This window comes from Bipolaris sorokiniana (genome assembly GCF_000338995.1).
Source record: "Bipolaris sorokiniana ND90Pr unplaced genomic scaffold COCSAscaffold_7, whole genome shotgun sequence".
NCBI classification, from domain to species: domain Eukaryota; kingdom Fungi; phylum Ascomycota; class Dothideomycetes; order Pleosporales; family Pleosporaceae; genus Bipolaris; species Bipolaris sorokiniana.
In genome coordinates this window covers 645,580-659,870 of record NW_006911901.1, presented here as the reverse complement: position 1 = coordinate 659,870, position 14,291 = coordinate 645,580, and the positions used below count along the sequence as shown (strand labels likewise).

Sequence of the window (14,291 nt, the reverse complement as noted above, 5' to 3'; positions counted from 1 at the left end):
CAATGGCAGCAGGCGCAACTGCGACGGTGCGGAAACACAGCCTGTATGCGCTGCAGCTAGACCACAGCGTGTGACGGTGCTGACAGTTGTCGTCGAAAGGCTGGGCTCAGGGTGCCGGCACCGCGCAGGCTCCCTGGTACACAGACTACGGTCGCACGGTGACACACGAGGGGCAGGGTGTCATGATTAACGACGGATCAGCGCCGCCAAAGCGGCAGACACACCTCCACACCTGAAGCTTCCGGTCGTCTGCTTAGCGCGGCTTGGCACGTCGCTGACGCAAATTGTCCTCCGCTCCCGCGTCCTCGGCAGAAAGCTCGTGTCACCCAATGCATCCCTGCCGCGGCCTGCAATCTGACAAGAGCCGATCATTTGCTGCCGCCTGGGCTTGTAGCCGGGATCTCGCGTCGCCGCCTCAGCCTGCAGGACCAGGCCTTTGGGGTCTGCTACTGCCGCGCCCTCGAGCCATGATTGCACCGAGGGGAGCATGCTGGGCGGCCTGCAGCCTGCAGCCTCCCCCTCCTCCCCAGAGGCGCACGTACGTGCATACACGTCTCCATATATATCTGTACGTATCGACTTACATACATACATACGATGGACTATGTATGAACAGGTCTGGCGCGCCGCACTGGTGGGCGCTGGGGTGGCACGGAGAGGCGTGACCAGAAAGGACATCGGCCCGCAAAAACGCCACTCAGCGCATCTGGGCTTGGGGGAGAGAACCGCAGCCACGTGAAACTTACCTAAGCGGTGTGGGCCCAGGGGCGAAGCCGTGCCGGTTAGCGAGCCGCCCCCCATTGTGTGAGCCACGAATGCGGAAGGTCCAGTGACTTTGGGGCACGTCCGATGCCATACTTTGGCTCTGAAACAATCTCGACCTACCAAGGGTACTCCCACTCCCGTTGCGGCCACAGCGGCCAATGGCTGGCGCATCCTACGGTCCCTAGATGCCTTCCATACGAGCACCCACTATAGGTGTAAGGCGGATGCGAAACATGCTTATAGTTTGTTTCATGGGTGCACTTCCTCTCCACCACACCTGTCGTGGACTAAGGCCACAACGCCGAAAATGATCGGACGAGCAACCACACAAGCTTTGCATTTTAGGCTTTGGCTGCTGGTAGTGTTCTTGAGTGGATGCAGGTTGGTTTGCGAGCGTACTACTACTCTACACAAGTACAAACTATGTACACATACGGATATTGTTCCCAACAGCCCGGTACTCTACACGAGACTCTGATAGTTAGCGCCTCGGCCGCTATAGTAATGGCCACCCCATCCAGAGTGCCGATGTACCGATATGCCGACGTCTATCTCTACTTAGTGATATGGTAGCAGTGTAGACACAGGTTGGGTGCAGCCAGATGCCAAGATGCAGAAATATACTCTGGCCATAATACGGATAAATGTTCGTCTTATGTCATCTTCATCGCGAGCAGGCTTGATACACTACACACTTCGGGCAGCAAAGGCAAAAACCTGACCAATGGCAGCAGGCGCAGTATCAGCCATTGACATGACATGCGTGTGAAACTCTGCCGGCTCGACTCTCTACAAGGCAACCATGAAGGTCAAGAGCGAGTTGCCATTGCTTGCATCACCAATCAAGCGTATTGGGCGCAGAGCCACAGCGGTCGTGTTGGCCGGAGGCTATGCACCATGCTTGTCACGACGATTGTTGACGCCCATGACGCGTCCAAGTCTCTCTCTACTGCCGTTGTGCCTTGTGAGGCTTTCCCAGTTGTAGTATCATGTGCATCAACCGATTACCAACAGACGAACTCTGTCTCCTTGACGTGTGTACACAGTACATACAGATATCGAAGTCTTTTGCTAGCGGCTCCGTCATATGTAGTATACACTACATAAGTACATGCATACACATGTGAAAACATCAAGAGGTCAACCACACCATCAGTACTCAAGCTTATCATGTTGTTGCGATCACCCGGTCCCGTTCTGAACAAGACGCGTGCCAGACGTTTTTCTTTTTGACGTGCCAAACTAGCCATCGGTGAACAAGAACCGATGCATCGATGACGAGGCTCTCGGATCTACACTGCACTAGCCTACCCGCACCGTAGCCCAAGTAGCCCTTGTCGTCAATGGCATAGTCACTATAGCAAGTATGTACACGGCACAGGTGGGTGGCTGAGGCGGGAGGGCAGTTGAGGCGTCGCATTAAATTGGGCGTCGTTCTTGAAGCGGCAGTAGCTGCGTGGGCTTTATGGAAGGAGAGAGCCTCGTCTTGGCGGCGCCCCAGCAGGCGGCTGCCGGTGCGGAGATTTTGCTGCGTTCATCCTGGCGCCATACTTTTGTCCCAGCCATGTCACTGTATCGAACCTGAGGGCTGCCTGACGAGCCTGGCCCCAGCTTGCTTCTGCTGCTTGTTGTGCTGTGCCAGTGCTAGCCCATTGGACCTACCCCAACCCACCAGAAGCAAACATAGCCGTACAACAAGCCGCCAATACGGGATCCCGCTATCAATAACTCGGATGGATGCGATACCGCACCCACACGGCTGCATACTGGCGCCCAGATGCCTACCGCGTCTGGCCTATTTAGCCAATTCTCCTTTTCCTCCTCAGCGGGATTCCGTGAACCTCACCTTCCCCTCCCCCCTTTACCGCTATCCTTGCTATACCGCCCCCTCCATACAGTGTGGGATACCGAACCGTCATACGACGCCTGACTACTTGTAGCCATGCGTCAGTGCAAACTCGACACCTAATCTAGGCCATATTACTATAAGCGGTGCGGGAGCAACAATCGTCCCATGCAGATCCAAATTCATTGACAACGGTTCCGCCTGGTACCCCCGGGACCCGGTAACTTTGTTCCATCTGGCTGCTTACTCTACTAGTACACTACACGCGAGCATCTAAGTATGTACTAAGTACATACGTATGTCCTCCCCCTCTGCATCACTTTCCGGGAGAGAATGCAGGCGGCTAATGCGGGCGATCGACAGACCCCGCGTGGGCGAGACATGCAAGTGGTTGGAAAGCGCCGTTGTCTGACAGGTAGCGCATGACGATGCAGTGGAGAGGCAAGAGGGAGACGACTCGTTTGCTGGTCCACAATTTGCTGCATTCGCTGCTGGCCCAGCAAGGGACAAGCATTTCCTCTGCCCACTTATCGTCCCACCCTGCGTCCGTCATTGTCCAAGCAACCGGGCAATGACTTGCCACACGCACACGCTCGAATAAACGGGAAGGCGCATCATGCAGTGAGTGTCCCCGCTTTCTCGCTTCGTACGCGATGCCGTGGTTGACAATGGCAAATTCTATCATTATCGCCATCATCACCCACTGCCCATGGCCCACCGCCCCTCCCGCTCCCACACCACGTCTGTCCTGCATCATGTGCAACCTGGCTGTGCACTGAAGCTGATGACTTGGGGGCTGTTGTGGGCGCAGCTACAGCCAGGGCCGGCAAGATCTCGGAGCAACCCTGCCACCACAGGTGGAACCACACGCTCCTCCCGGTGACATTGCCCGGGGTCGAAAATGGGTTGCATTAGCAACCATGCGGGCTCTAGGCTGACTGGGCCAAGAAAAGAAAGCAAAATCCCAAGCGCCCAGCTTCGGTGGCTGATCCGGCACTTTCGCTGCCACCTCGTTGTTGCGTGTAGTGCAAAGGTAGTATGTCGGCGTATACCCGCTTGGTTCCCGATCCGATGACAAAGGCTTTGGGACAATAACGTCATGATGCGTTGCAATGTCTATACCACACCATCGCGAGATATGTCTCTGTCTGTTTAAAACCTGCTGACGTGTCCATTTTGTTTCTACATGGGAATGCACAAGATGTTTACAGAAGTTTTGCAATGTGCAATAATAGAAACAGCGGCCCTGATCCATGCTGGCGCGTGGCCCAAAGCCGCTACATGACCCAGCAAAGTCAATCTTCAGAATCCACCAACCGCCACAATCAATTCAATCACATCTGGCGGACATGAACCAATGAGGGCCTCGAGTCCTTCGAATGTAAGTACAAGTCCGCTTCAACGCTGAATCGAAAACCTTATATTCTAGAACCCATTTAAACATGTTGCACCTCGTTCATGTCCCTTGTCCCGTAGCGACCAAACTAAGCTTTGTGACAAAAGGCAGTGACATTCAAAGCCTGTACATACCGGGCTAGTCAATGGCTGTGTACTTAGGAAGAAAAATGTGGAAAGGATCCCGGGGTAAGCCCTAGTCGACTGACAGGTGACGACGGAACCAGGTAGAAAGAGGTAGGAGTAGTAAGGGTTCCTCGCCAACCTAACGCCTCGAGGCATACTGCGCTAGCTATCCGTTCGTGCCGCGCGGTATCTAGATACCTCCCTTCCCCCTTCCCCTTTAGCGGCAGCAGACCGTTGAGATGAGATTAAAGCAAAGTCATCTCTCCCCATGTTTAGTGCTGACATGTGCAATGCCTGATCCCCTAAACCTTAAAGCTTTACTTTCCATCAATACCTGTATTTCTATCTCTTTCCAGCACAATCTTTGTTATTTTGCTTATCTTTGAGTAATTTTTTCACATATACCCGGCGGGAAAGTCAACGGGGTTCTGTTACGTACGTAACTTTAGCAGCTTGGGACACATTTTGTATGGTCCGGTTTTACCAAACCTCCTCCCCCCCAACCCCCATGCTCAAGCCCAAACTCCCATACCCTGTACTTACACAGGTACATAGTATGCATGTGCATTGCGGATGACGCTTGAGCCCAAGACCGGTTTGTCCCAAATGCATACTAGAGCGTCACGACCAGCCTCGTATCTGCCGGCTATTGCACACATATAGTATACATTGCGTCTGTCCTGCCCAGGGCTGCTCAAACGCTTGACGCATCTGTTGCAAGGCAGTCTCTACTTTTCAAGCGTTCAGCTCGATGATCAAACAAGGTGGGGAGGGGGGCGAGGGTCCGATTCGATGCCCTTCCAACATGAGTCGCAAAGTCGATCGCATGCCGAGCATCTCTTCGCCATCCTTGGCACACACGCGCACACAGACACACGTTGAAACGCATAAACATGTCACGATACTCTGACCGTTGATCGCATGAGGCAAATACATGACATAAGACAAATTACAATATCCGTAATGGCTTTGTGTAAGTAAGTAATGGTTGTGGCTAATTAATGCCACGGACCGCATATCGATCTTTCTATTTTCCCAGAAAGAGAGAGAGAGGAGAGATTGCACTATTGAAATTGTAAAGAAAGAAAAGAAAAAGGGACAAGCCATTGGAGGGAAACAAAATAATACAATTGGGGGAATATAACGCGCGTTATGGTGCCTTACGGCTATCCCTTTTCTGGCTGACAAAAACTCTCCCTCCGGAAAAGAAACCCGCCCCTCACCCCTAAAAAAACACCGAGATGAATCGCCAAACGTTCCTAGCCCGGTTGGGATAAACGGGAGAAAGGAAGAGAAAAAAAAACGACATTTCATGTTTTGTTGCCCATCGGACCGAAACCACAACTCGGGCCTTCTCACTTGTGCCTCTCAAGAAATGTGGGCATCGCATCCATGGCTGATCGGAGAAGCCCGGTGCACATGTTTGCTCGCTTTCCAGGTTCCCTCTTGTCCTACTAGTAGGTAAGGCCTTGTGTCGACCATGCGGCCTTTTGTCGGTCGACTTTTTTTTTGAGCGTTGGTGCCCGGCGCCTTGTCTTGAAAAAGCCGTACACAGTGAGTAGATTTTACCCAAGTCTTCCCGAGAATGTCTCCCTTTGAGGTTTCAGTCCCCCGCGTACGTGCATGCCCTCCGTCCATCCCTTCCGTACTATCCGCCACCCCCATTGCTGGGCCCCTGGTCGCGCTCCCCGGCCAAACCCTCCGGTCCCCGCATATCTCGTCTTTCCCAGGACCACCATGTAAGTGGACTCTTGAACTCTATCCAGGCACACTTTTTTTAGGCTCCTCTTACTTGCTAACCTTTTTCCACATACACCCTGTACACATCCCCTGACTTCTGTTGTTGACTTTATGCTCTCGCTGCGTCTCGGGACACGGGTGGCCCAACCGTAGTTTTTCGGCTTCGTCGCAGATTCGCAGTATGGGCCCATTGTTGGGCTGCGGTTGGGGGATCCAGTGGTTGCACACGTGTATAGTGTAGACAATGTAACACATGTTCAGGTTGGTCGTATGCTTTCAAGAACTCGGATGTCTTAGTACTGAAAGACAAGATAGTGTCTGGCGATCAGTATAGTAGGTAAGAACTAGATTGGATACCTCCTATGAGAGGCCTTCAGTCCAAAGATCGTGTTGTCCTGTGGTAAAGAGTGGTGTAGCGTTCTGTAAGGCGTTCTTTCTTTTGTAATGGTCCGCGGTTCTGTAATCGACGACAACACACAATGGCTGATCAGATCCCTCTGACACGCTACGACACACTAGCTCTCCAATTCGTTCGTAGCCAGTCTTTCAAACCCCTCTCAACATTACCGGAACGGCATCACAACTCCACGGGAACAAGGCGGAACCAGGCGTACGATCAAAATCCGGAACACGATCAAAATATTAGTAGCTCGAACCAGGAGGGGATGTCCAGATTAACGAGCGTCTAATCGTTATGTATGCCCTCGTGAAGAGACCCACAAAGCAGCCACGATCCAGTGACGGTAATGACGTTAACGAATCGATAGGATGAAAAAGTAACTCATCTACCCCGGAAAGCAATGATGGCTCTACTCCGAGACAGAAAAAGCAGGGGAAAAGAGATTCTTCGAAGAGTTGAGGGGGAGGCAAAAATGATAATGAAAATTGGAAGAAAGAGAGAGAGGGGGGAAGTGATGCTGGTGGTGGGGGAACAGGATCGAGAGTAAAAAAGTAAGCTGGCTTGCTTTTCGTCCCCCCCCCCACCATTTGCCAGAAATATTGACAGACATCATGATTAAGACTTGTCGTTAGCAACGAGTCGGGCAATGGAGCAAAGGCAAAAAAAAGCAAAGACGCTTGGAACGCAGGCGCTGGTTGCACGGGCCAACGTCCTAGCCCCCCTCATCCTGCATTTCTGCTCACACCCTTACATCGTGTGCGACAGCCGCACCAACGTATCCCTTCTTTTTTACTAGGTCCTTCTTACGAGAGACCAATTTGTTGCCAAATGGGCTGACAAGCGCCAACAAGGGAGCTGACTGCTGACCGAGTAACGTATATAGCCTTGATTAGTAAAAAAAAAGACGGACATGAGCAAGGAACCACAGTGTTGGTTCAGAGTGACATGACTAAACGCCAGTTGTGTAGTGCGATTTTGACTTGCTCCCGAATCGTGGCTTGGTGTTGATGTTGACAAGGGTTTTTCTTTTTCCTTCCTTTTTTTCATCGCTTTGCTCGCGGGCGCCGAGGTAGCGCGGAATACGATACTTTATTGTTTGTGGTGCTGGCATGACGTGCGACGGCGTGTTGCGAGCGGCATGTTTTGACTTTGGCCAAGATGTGTGAGATAAAAGGGGGGAGAAAGCAAAAGAGACTCTCGCGAAGCAGTGACGATGGTTCGCGCTAGTCCCTCTGCAGAGAATGCGCGATGATCCCATCTCGTTTGCTGCGACTCTGGTAAACTTTGCTCAGAACATCAGTCCAGACTTTGTCTTCTGCTACTGTTGTCTTCACACTCCTGATCGTAACTCGTAATTGCACTGCGATATGAGCGGGTCCGCCTGACATTCGTCATCCAATATTCAGCTCTCGAGATTCCGCAATCAAGGCACGCCCTGTCACACGGCTGAACCCTGATGGCGGGTCGCATCCGCGTTTTCGAGAAGATACCGCGGAGGTAAGGATCGCAGCCGACGTCTGGGCTAACGAATAGGGTTAAGTCATCGCTGGACGCCTCGAACAGCTATCAGACTGGATCATAGATTGACAGGATTTGAGACTTTGTATCCGCTAGATTGATAGATGCCCAGATCTTTCCGATCTCAACATACCTACATGGCTCCACGATTGCCGCCACAAAACCATTATATGGCAATGCTAAGCACATGGTGTCCAATCCTCTAGAGGGCGTTCAATCATGTGGTCACATATCTCAAGATTGATCTATGAATCCTTGTGTTCTAGAAATCATATTCGATTTTCATGAATTATTGGTGTCTGGGTATTACAAGCCTTGATCTCAATCCCAGACGTTTGAGACTTTGCCTGGCCCCCTTTTTGTCCGTCCATGTGGCCGGCACACGTGCTGTGTCAATAAGACATGGTTATATTATCCGCTTTTGACAGCACTTTTGCAATGTGTCATTGCATCTTGAACACAACATACGCGTCATCTGTCGTAAATTATTAAAGTGCAAGGACCGTCTCACACACTGACCCACTCATGCCATGGCTACTGCTACTCCCCCACTCAATGGCACCGAGAGATCTTCATGCATCTCGGAACTTGCGTAAACATCCTACGTATATGCGTGCCTAATGAGGACAATCCCATGTAGGATTTGCGAAATGGTATTTCTAACATATATGCAAAACCCCGGATAAGTATCATTTATTGGTAGGCATACTTTGCCGAGTATCCACCATGTGTAACGTCCTGCAAGAAGACTAATGCTCAAGTTCGAATACCAAGGCGTGAATTCGTGTCGTCCTTTAGCATGAGGCAGGGCAGCCCTGTTAGTAAAATATCCGACCATTCCGTTGTTCCAGCTGCGAGAACAACCTGAGGAGGTTAAAAAGTCCCAAATCTGTGCTTGCCCATGTGGCTTGGAGCGGTCAGTATATAATTATTTTCTGTTTCGGAAAATAAAAAAAGTAGCGTAATGTTCTATTGAAGCCACAGGGTTGTTATCGGTGAGGAACAGCCTGGCAAATCCAAAAATGCGCTTATACTATGTGATATGCATGTTCTGAATAAATGAGTTGGCTTGCTTGCTTTTCCCTTTTTTTTGTATGGCTTTAGCTCCTAATATTTGACAAATTGGGATTGAACTTCATCGAAGGCTAATATCCAGCTCCGTGATGGACTCGATTTCACGTAATACGATCAACCAGTTGCGTTTACTCGGACCCTAAAATTATTCCTATGCAATTACTTGTATCCAAGTTGTCATTACTTGGTGATCTGTATTAGCTGATGCGGGTTATCTAAAGTGGCTAGATACAGTATCTTTGGCTCAAAAATTAGTGCAGTAGTCAGTCAGGAGAAATTAAGAAAGCTTCTTCAACGTTAGAACTTAATAACTCCTCTCTGTATCTCGAAATTCGGGAAGCAATTAGGTTTAATACGGAAATGGTCTTTGGTATAAAGGAGTTTTTGTGGGGTTTAGAGGGGGTCAGATTTGATATTGCCATTATATGAGACTTAATGAATGTACCTCGAAGAAGTAGTAATTAGAAACCATACAATTTGATGTATAAGTACAGGAAGGTACATCAAGCAATTGAAAAGCCACGGTAGAAAGCAATGCTGTAATGCCTACATGACAGAGCGTGTACATGCAAGACCATCTTCCATCGTACATGTCTATCCGGATGGTTAAATAAAACTCTACACGTCATACGAAGCCAGATATTCACAGTATGTTCAGCGTAAAGTCAATCACACAAAGAAGAAAGTAACACTATTACTCACCAGCAGACTACCACAAGAATCTGACGAAAAAAAAGTTAAAGATGGATACATAGCACCCACTTAACGTAGAAGAGCTCTCATAACACTTAGTTATCAACAAACAATGAAACCAGAAGAGAGAAAAAAAGTGACAGAGCAAAAAAACGCCCATAGGTCGATGATTCTCTCGACGCTTCCCCGTGCCTTGGTATAGCCTAAGTCCCTTTCTTCCCCAGAGAAGATATAAATAAAAAAGAGAAAACCGGAAAACGCCGCTCAGATGCTTTACCCATCCCCGCGTTTGATAGTACAATGTTACACCTTCATTACACAACACTCTCGCATGGCCGGAGATACATGACATTGTATCTGCTTGCATGCTTAGGCGTCTGTCACTACTCGGGCGACGCAGCATTCGCCGGCTCCACGCTAGCACTCATCCTATTCCTGTCTTTGCCGCCGCCACCTAAGCTGAGTTTGATCTTCTTCTTCTTAGGCGAATCGCCGCCGTCGTCTGCGTCGCGGTCTCTCTTGCCCTCGCCCCTCTCGCTGTTTTCGCTGTGCTTTCGGTCGAGATCTGGCCTGCTACCTGTCTTGAGTTTGACTTTGAGGGTGCCACCGCTACCGTTTGTAGATCTATCTCGGTCGGCCTTCTTGATATATGAGCTCTTCTTTTTGATCTTGCGACGCTCGGGCGTGTCGTTGTCTAGGCCGAGTTCGTCTGCGTCTGCATCGTCGCCGGCAGCGAGTTTCTTGGTAGGCGAGATGCCTTTGGATTTGCTGCTGGTTTTTGGAGCTGGGGCGTCCTGGGAACCGGGTGCGGGTGTGCCCATTCGGCTTCCGAGTGGCGTATTGCCAACACCCGAACCTGAGCCATTTTGACCCACAAGCTTTGCCATTGCGTTCCGTGAACTCTGTCGCCCGCTTATACCCAAGCACTTTTCCAAGTGTTGTGCGAATCGCGTGATGAGCAAACTACGCTTACAGTTTGGACAGGTGTGCCACGGAATATATGAGGCTGGCTTACCGCCCGTGTTGAGCTTGATTTCCTTGGTGTCGCCACCAGCCATGTCTGTGTCTTGCGATCCGGGTGTGCCGACGCTCTCCTTCTCAGCATTCTTTTGCTGCTGCTTAATAAGCTCGCGCTCCTTCTTGCTCTTGGCCATGTCGGTAGGAAACGGGTTGCCGTAGACATCGTGACCCGACCTCTGTACCCAGGGGTAGAGCATACAGTACTCCTTGGTCAGATCGGGGTTCTGCATACTTTTGCCCATGATGGGATACATGAGGCGCGGTAGCTTGCAATGCGGACATATTATCTCAGGCGTCGTCTTGAGCGGATTCCCCTTGAGAAATACGCGCCCATTCTCATATTTCGCTGCTAGAGTCTCTGCGATGGGAATTGTTATGGCGCCGTTGGTGTTTTGCTTCTGCGACTGCGGCTCGAGGTTGGCGAGGGCGATTGATTCGGCCTGGGTTGCAGCCGACTGCATGCGGAGCAGCTTCTCGGACCGGTGACATGATAGCGCGGTGCTATAAACGATGTTGCTCAGCAGTTCGTCCAATATATCCGTTGTCTGCGACAATGTTAGCAGGGCGCAATGACTTTGTCGAGGACGCATAACAGAGGAGGCGGGTTATGGGTGGAGACCATCATACCAGTTCTGCCAGCGCGTCCGACGGCAGTCCGACGGCAGAGGCGATGCCCTCGGCCTGGTCGTCTGCCAGCCGGTCCTCAGACATGTCGCGCGCGCTCTCTCGCTCTGTCGCTCTTTGCTCGCCGTCGACGGTGCGTGTTGGGGAGAAGAGGCGCTGGCACGGCACATGAACGGACATAGACACACTGAGACGTTAGCGTTAGTTGCGGGAGTTACCCATAGTACCCCTGCCCCCGGGCCCGATTTAGCGCAATGCACTCCCCATGCAGCCTATTGTGAACCTATCTGCCCTACCCCACCCCCATTACGCACACGACCGACATGCAAAGCGCATAATATCATATTCCCAACGGTCCTAACGTGACATCAATGCTATCCATTATCGCCCACCTATAAGTACATATCTATTTAGAGTGATACTTGGCGCCTTTCACCTCACTTCCCATCTCGCTAACCGGCCAATGCTACTGCCCGCTGGTCTTACAATGCACATACGATCCGACGGCGATATCCCTTGTGCCCCCACAAGGCTCAGCATCCTGCCCACAGCCAGGTTGGCTACAGCAGTCGGCATGCCCTCTGCGAGGTTGTAGTTGCCTGTGGTGACAAAGCCAACCAGGTCCCCCTCGTCGGGAACCAAGGGGTAATCCTCCTCACCAGCTTTGGGCGGGCCCTGGTCTAATTTTGGCGGCTCGAGTAGTCTTCTTGCAAGCTGCCTTTTCGGATTACCACTAGGCTTGACATCGCTAGGCTGAGATCCTTTCTTGTTTGGTATGCGCTTGTTTTCACCAAGTGGGATTAGCGACACCCATTTGCTTCGCAGCTCTGCATCTGCTGGCAGCCGGTAGATGCGGGCGCATTCTGTTGGAGTACCACGTTGTACCATTGTGATCTTTACAGCGAAGACGCAGGTTGATAGTAACCGGCTGTCAACCAAAAGATGGCCATCCACGAGCTTTTTGGCCTGAACAGACGACAGCTGACGCAGCGGAGTATACCCTTCCTCTGACCGCTGATGTGAGAAGTCGGCAGTCTTACGCGTTGATGGCAAGAGTAGCAACCATTCACAAGCCCAGGGCTCTCCCACTTCACCTTTCCTGCCATTACCAAGATCAATGGTGGTCCACTCTATCCGCTTACCCTTTGGGCGCTTTGTCCATTCAAGCTTCCTCCCTTGTCGCGCATGCAGTTCCCAGGCCCAGCCAGCATCTGTACTGGGAAAATCGTAGGGAAAATGCGGTACTGATCGCTCAAAGTCGACTTGACGTCGCTCTTTCAAGCCGCCGAACCGCGGGTTTCCGCCCGTCGAGACCGGATAGCGCATCATCTGTCGCCATATCGGCATAACACATTTCCACGGAAGCAGTATCGTCCAAGACCTGCTCTCTCGTGACGTAAATACGAGCGCAGGTATTTTTGGGTCCGTCGGGCGCGCCTCAAGGTCTTCGCCAAGTGTGCATGCACTTTTTCGGCGATTGATAGATTTTTGAGATGGCATGGTTCGCTGGGCGGCCAGCCTGGCGTCCGTGTTGAATACTGCCGCGGCCTTTTGCGTCTGGTCGACTGGCCAGGCTGCTAGTGCTTCGGTCAGAATCGCTATGGAGTGTTGATCTTGTGCTGTTGGTGTAGTGGAAGGAGGATCGCGGAGCCGAGGGTCTGTTATGTCAAATGCCAACAATGCGCCCGCTGGCAGCGAAGCAACATCTGTTACTAGAGCTAGCATAGACCACAGTGATTGTGGAGTACCAGTATCTGTGTCAGAAGAAGATGATATGGGGTGAAGTACAGAACAGAGAGTTTCTGCTGCAGCAGGACCCATGATCTCGATGGAGCCAATCTCGAAGCGGGCATCCCGAACGATAACTGGTGGCTTCTGTACTTTGGCAGCCCTGATGACTTCATTCCAGAGGGTCAAGAAAGCACTCGGATGCACACGAATGAATGCCCTCCTTTTGTCTTTCTCCGACTCGGGCACACACCAGACGATGGTGACGTGGGCAATCCTCTTTAGACGCATATCCTCTCTTTCGTGTATCCAGCCTTCCCAAGTCCTGGTGCCATGCCTCCACTTCTTCGCTCTCCCTCTGTTCTGCCATGGATCCTCTGCATCTTCTGCGCCAAAGTGTAGTCCCTTCAACAGGCCTGTAAGACTGGCATTGGGGCCTTGGAGACTGATAGTGGACATGTAGCTCATGTCCCAGGCCACGGCCCCGCGCTGAGTTGCAGCTCGGTGAGTAAGACGGTATGCCTTGGCGGCTGGCTGCAGAGGGAGGGCAAACCGCCACAGAGGCTCTTTGGGGTCTGTCATTCTTGCGCGCTTGGTATGCCACAGATGTGTAGGCAGCCATGTCTTGTCTCTCTGCCGTCTACGGAATCGCGAGGGAGGAGTATGAGGAGTCGCGAGTGCGGGGAATATGCGTTTCGACTTCGTCTTTGGAGGAGGTGCTGGTTTTGGGGTGTCTGCATGGGGAGGGTCCATGGCGGTGTCTCCATCGTGGTCCTGGGTGTGGGTTGCTGTGGGATTGCCTTGTTTCCTCTTCTTTGCCCGCTTCTCCCAGTTCTGCCTGCTTTTCTCCCGACTCTCATTGCGCAGATGCTTCTTCTTGCCCTTGCCCATACCGCTACCGCTGGTGCCTCTTGAGATGGGGGTATTGTCATCCTTGGCCTCCTGCCGCGCCCGTTGTCGCAGTCTCTTGGGCACACGGGTGGGATTGTGGCTCGCAGTTCTCCTGCGCAACTCTCTGGGGACATCTTGGAAAGCGCGCCGTGACAGGGCGTTCTTGGCTACTTTGATGGCGCCTTCCAGCGACTTGATTTCGTTTTCGTGCGACTTGAGAAAATTTGCAACGTTGATTTCGCCATTGGGATACGCGTTGCTGGTGGGCGTCGCGGGGATGACATGCTGGGGTCTCTGGGGAAAGCGGGCGCGTTTGGGAGCATTGGCGGGGCCTGTGGTAGAAGCGTGCTTCCTCTTCTTCGCGTTGTCTGCCATGGCCGCCAGTGGTCGTCGTCGTCGTCGGCCGCCTGGTCCTGTGCTTAGGATGACGACGACAACGGCAACGGCAACGGTGAGCTATTACCTACTCTG

The 14,291-nt window shown here is 51.8% G+C and overlaps 3 protein-coding genes across 3 annotated transcripts; all 3 read right to left on the bottom strand.

Moving 5' to 3' along the window:
• Window positions 1-3,951: 3,951 nt before the first annotated feature.
• Window positions 3,952-4,431, bottom strand: COCSADRAFT_322039 (uncharacterized protein). Its single transcript, XM_007701845.1, has one exon. It carries the CDS (start codon window positions 4,286-4,288, stop codon window positions 4,037-4,039), a length of 252 nt encoding a protein of 83 aa, XP_007700035.1. The 5' UTR covers window positions 4,289-4,431; the 3' UTR covers window positions 3,952-4,036.
• A 17-nt stretch (window positions 4,432-4,448) lies between these two features.
• COCSADRAFT_322034 (uncharacterized protein) lies at window positions 4,449-5,571 on the bottom strand. Its single transcript, XM_007701844.1, has one exon. The coding sequence runs from the start codon at window positions 5,444-5,446 to the stop codon at window positions 4,868-4,870; it is 579 nt and encodes a 192-aa protein (XP_007700034.1). The 5' UTR covers window positions 5,447-5,571; the 3' UTR covers window positions 4,449-4,867.
• Window positions 5,572-9,940: 4,369 nt separating this feature from the next.
• On the bottom strand, window positions 9,941-14,195 carry COCSADRAFT_90090 (uncharacterized protein; the record flags this gene model as incomplete). The annotated part of the gene is made up of 3 exons (XM_007701843.1): window positions 9,941-11,122; window positions 11,205-11,314; window positions 11,699-14,195. 3 exons carry the CDS (start codon window positions 14,193-14,195, stop codon window positions 9,941-9,943), a joined length of 3,789 nt encoding a protein of 1,262 aa, XP_007700033.1.
• Window positions 14,196-14,291: the final 96 nt, after the last annotated feature.

Bases quoted from the DNA above. Each gene is read 5' to 3' on its own strand.
- COCSADRAFT_322039 (XM_007701845.1), bottom strand. From the start codon at position 4,288: ATGCCTCGAGGCGTTAGGTTGGCGAGGAACCCTTACTACTCCTACCTC.
- COCSADRAFT_322034 (XM_007701844.1), bottom strand. From the start codon at position 5,446: ATGAAATGTCGTTTTTTTTTCTCTTCCTTTCTCCCGTTTATCCCAACC.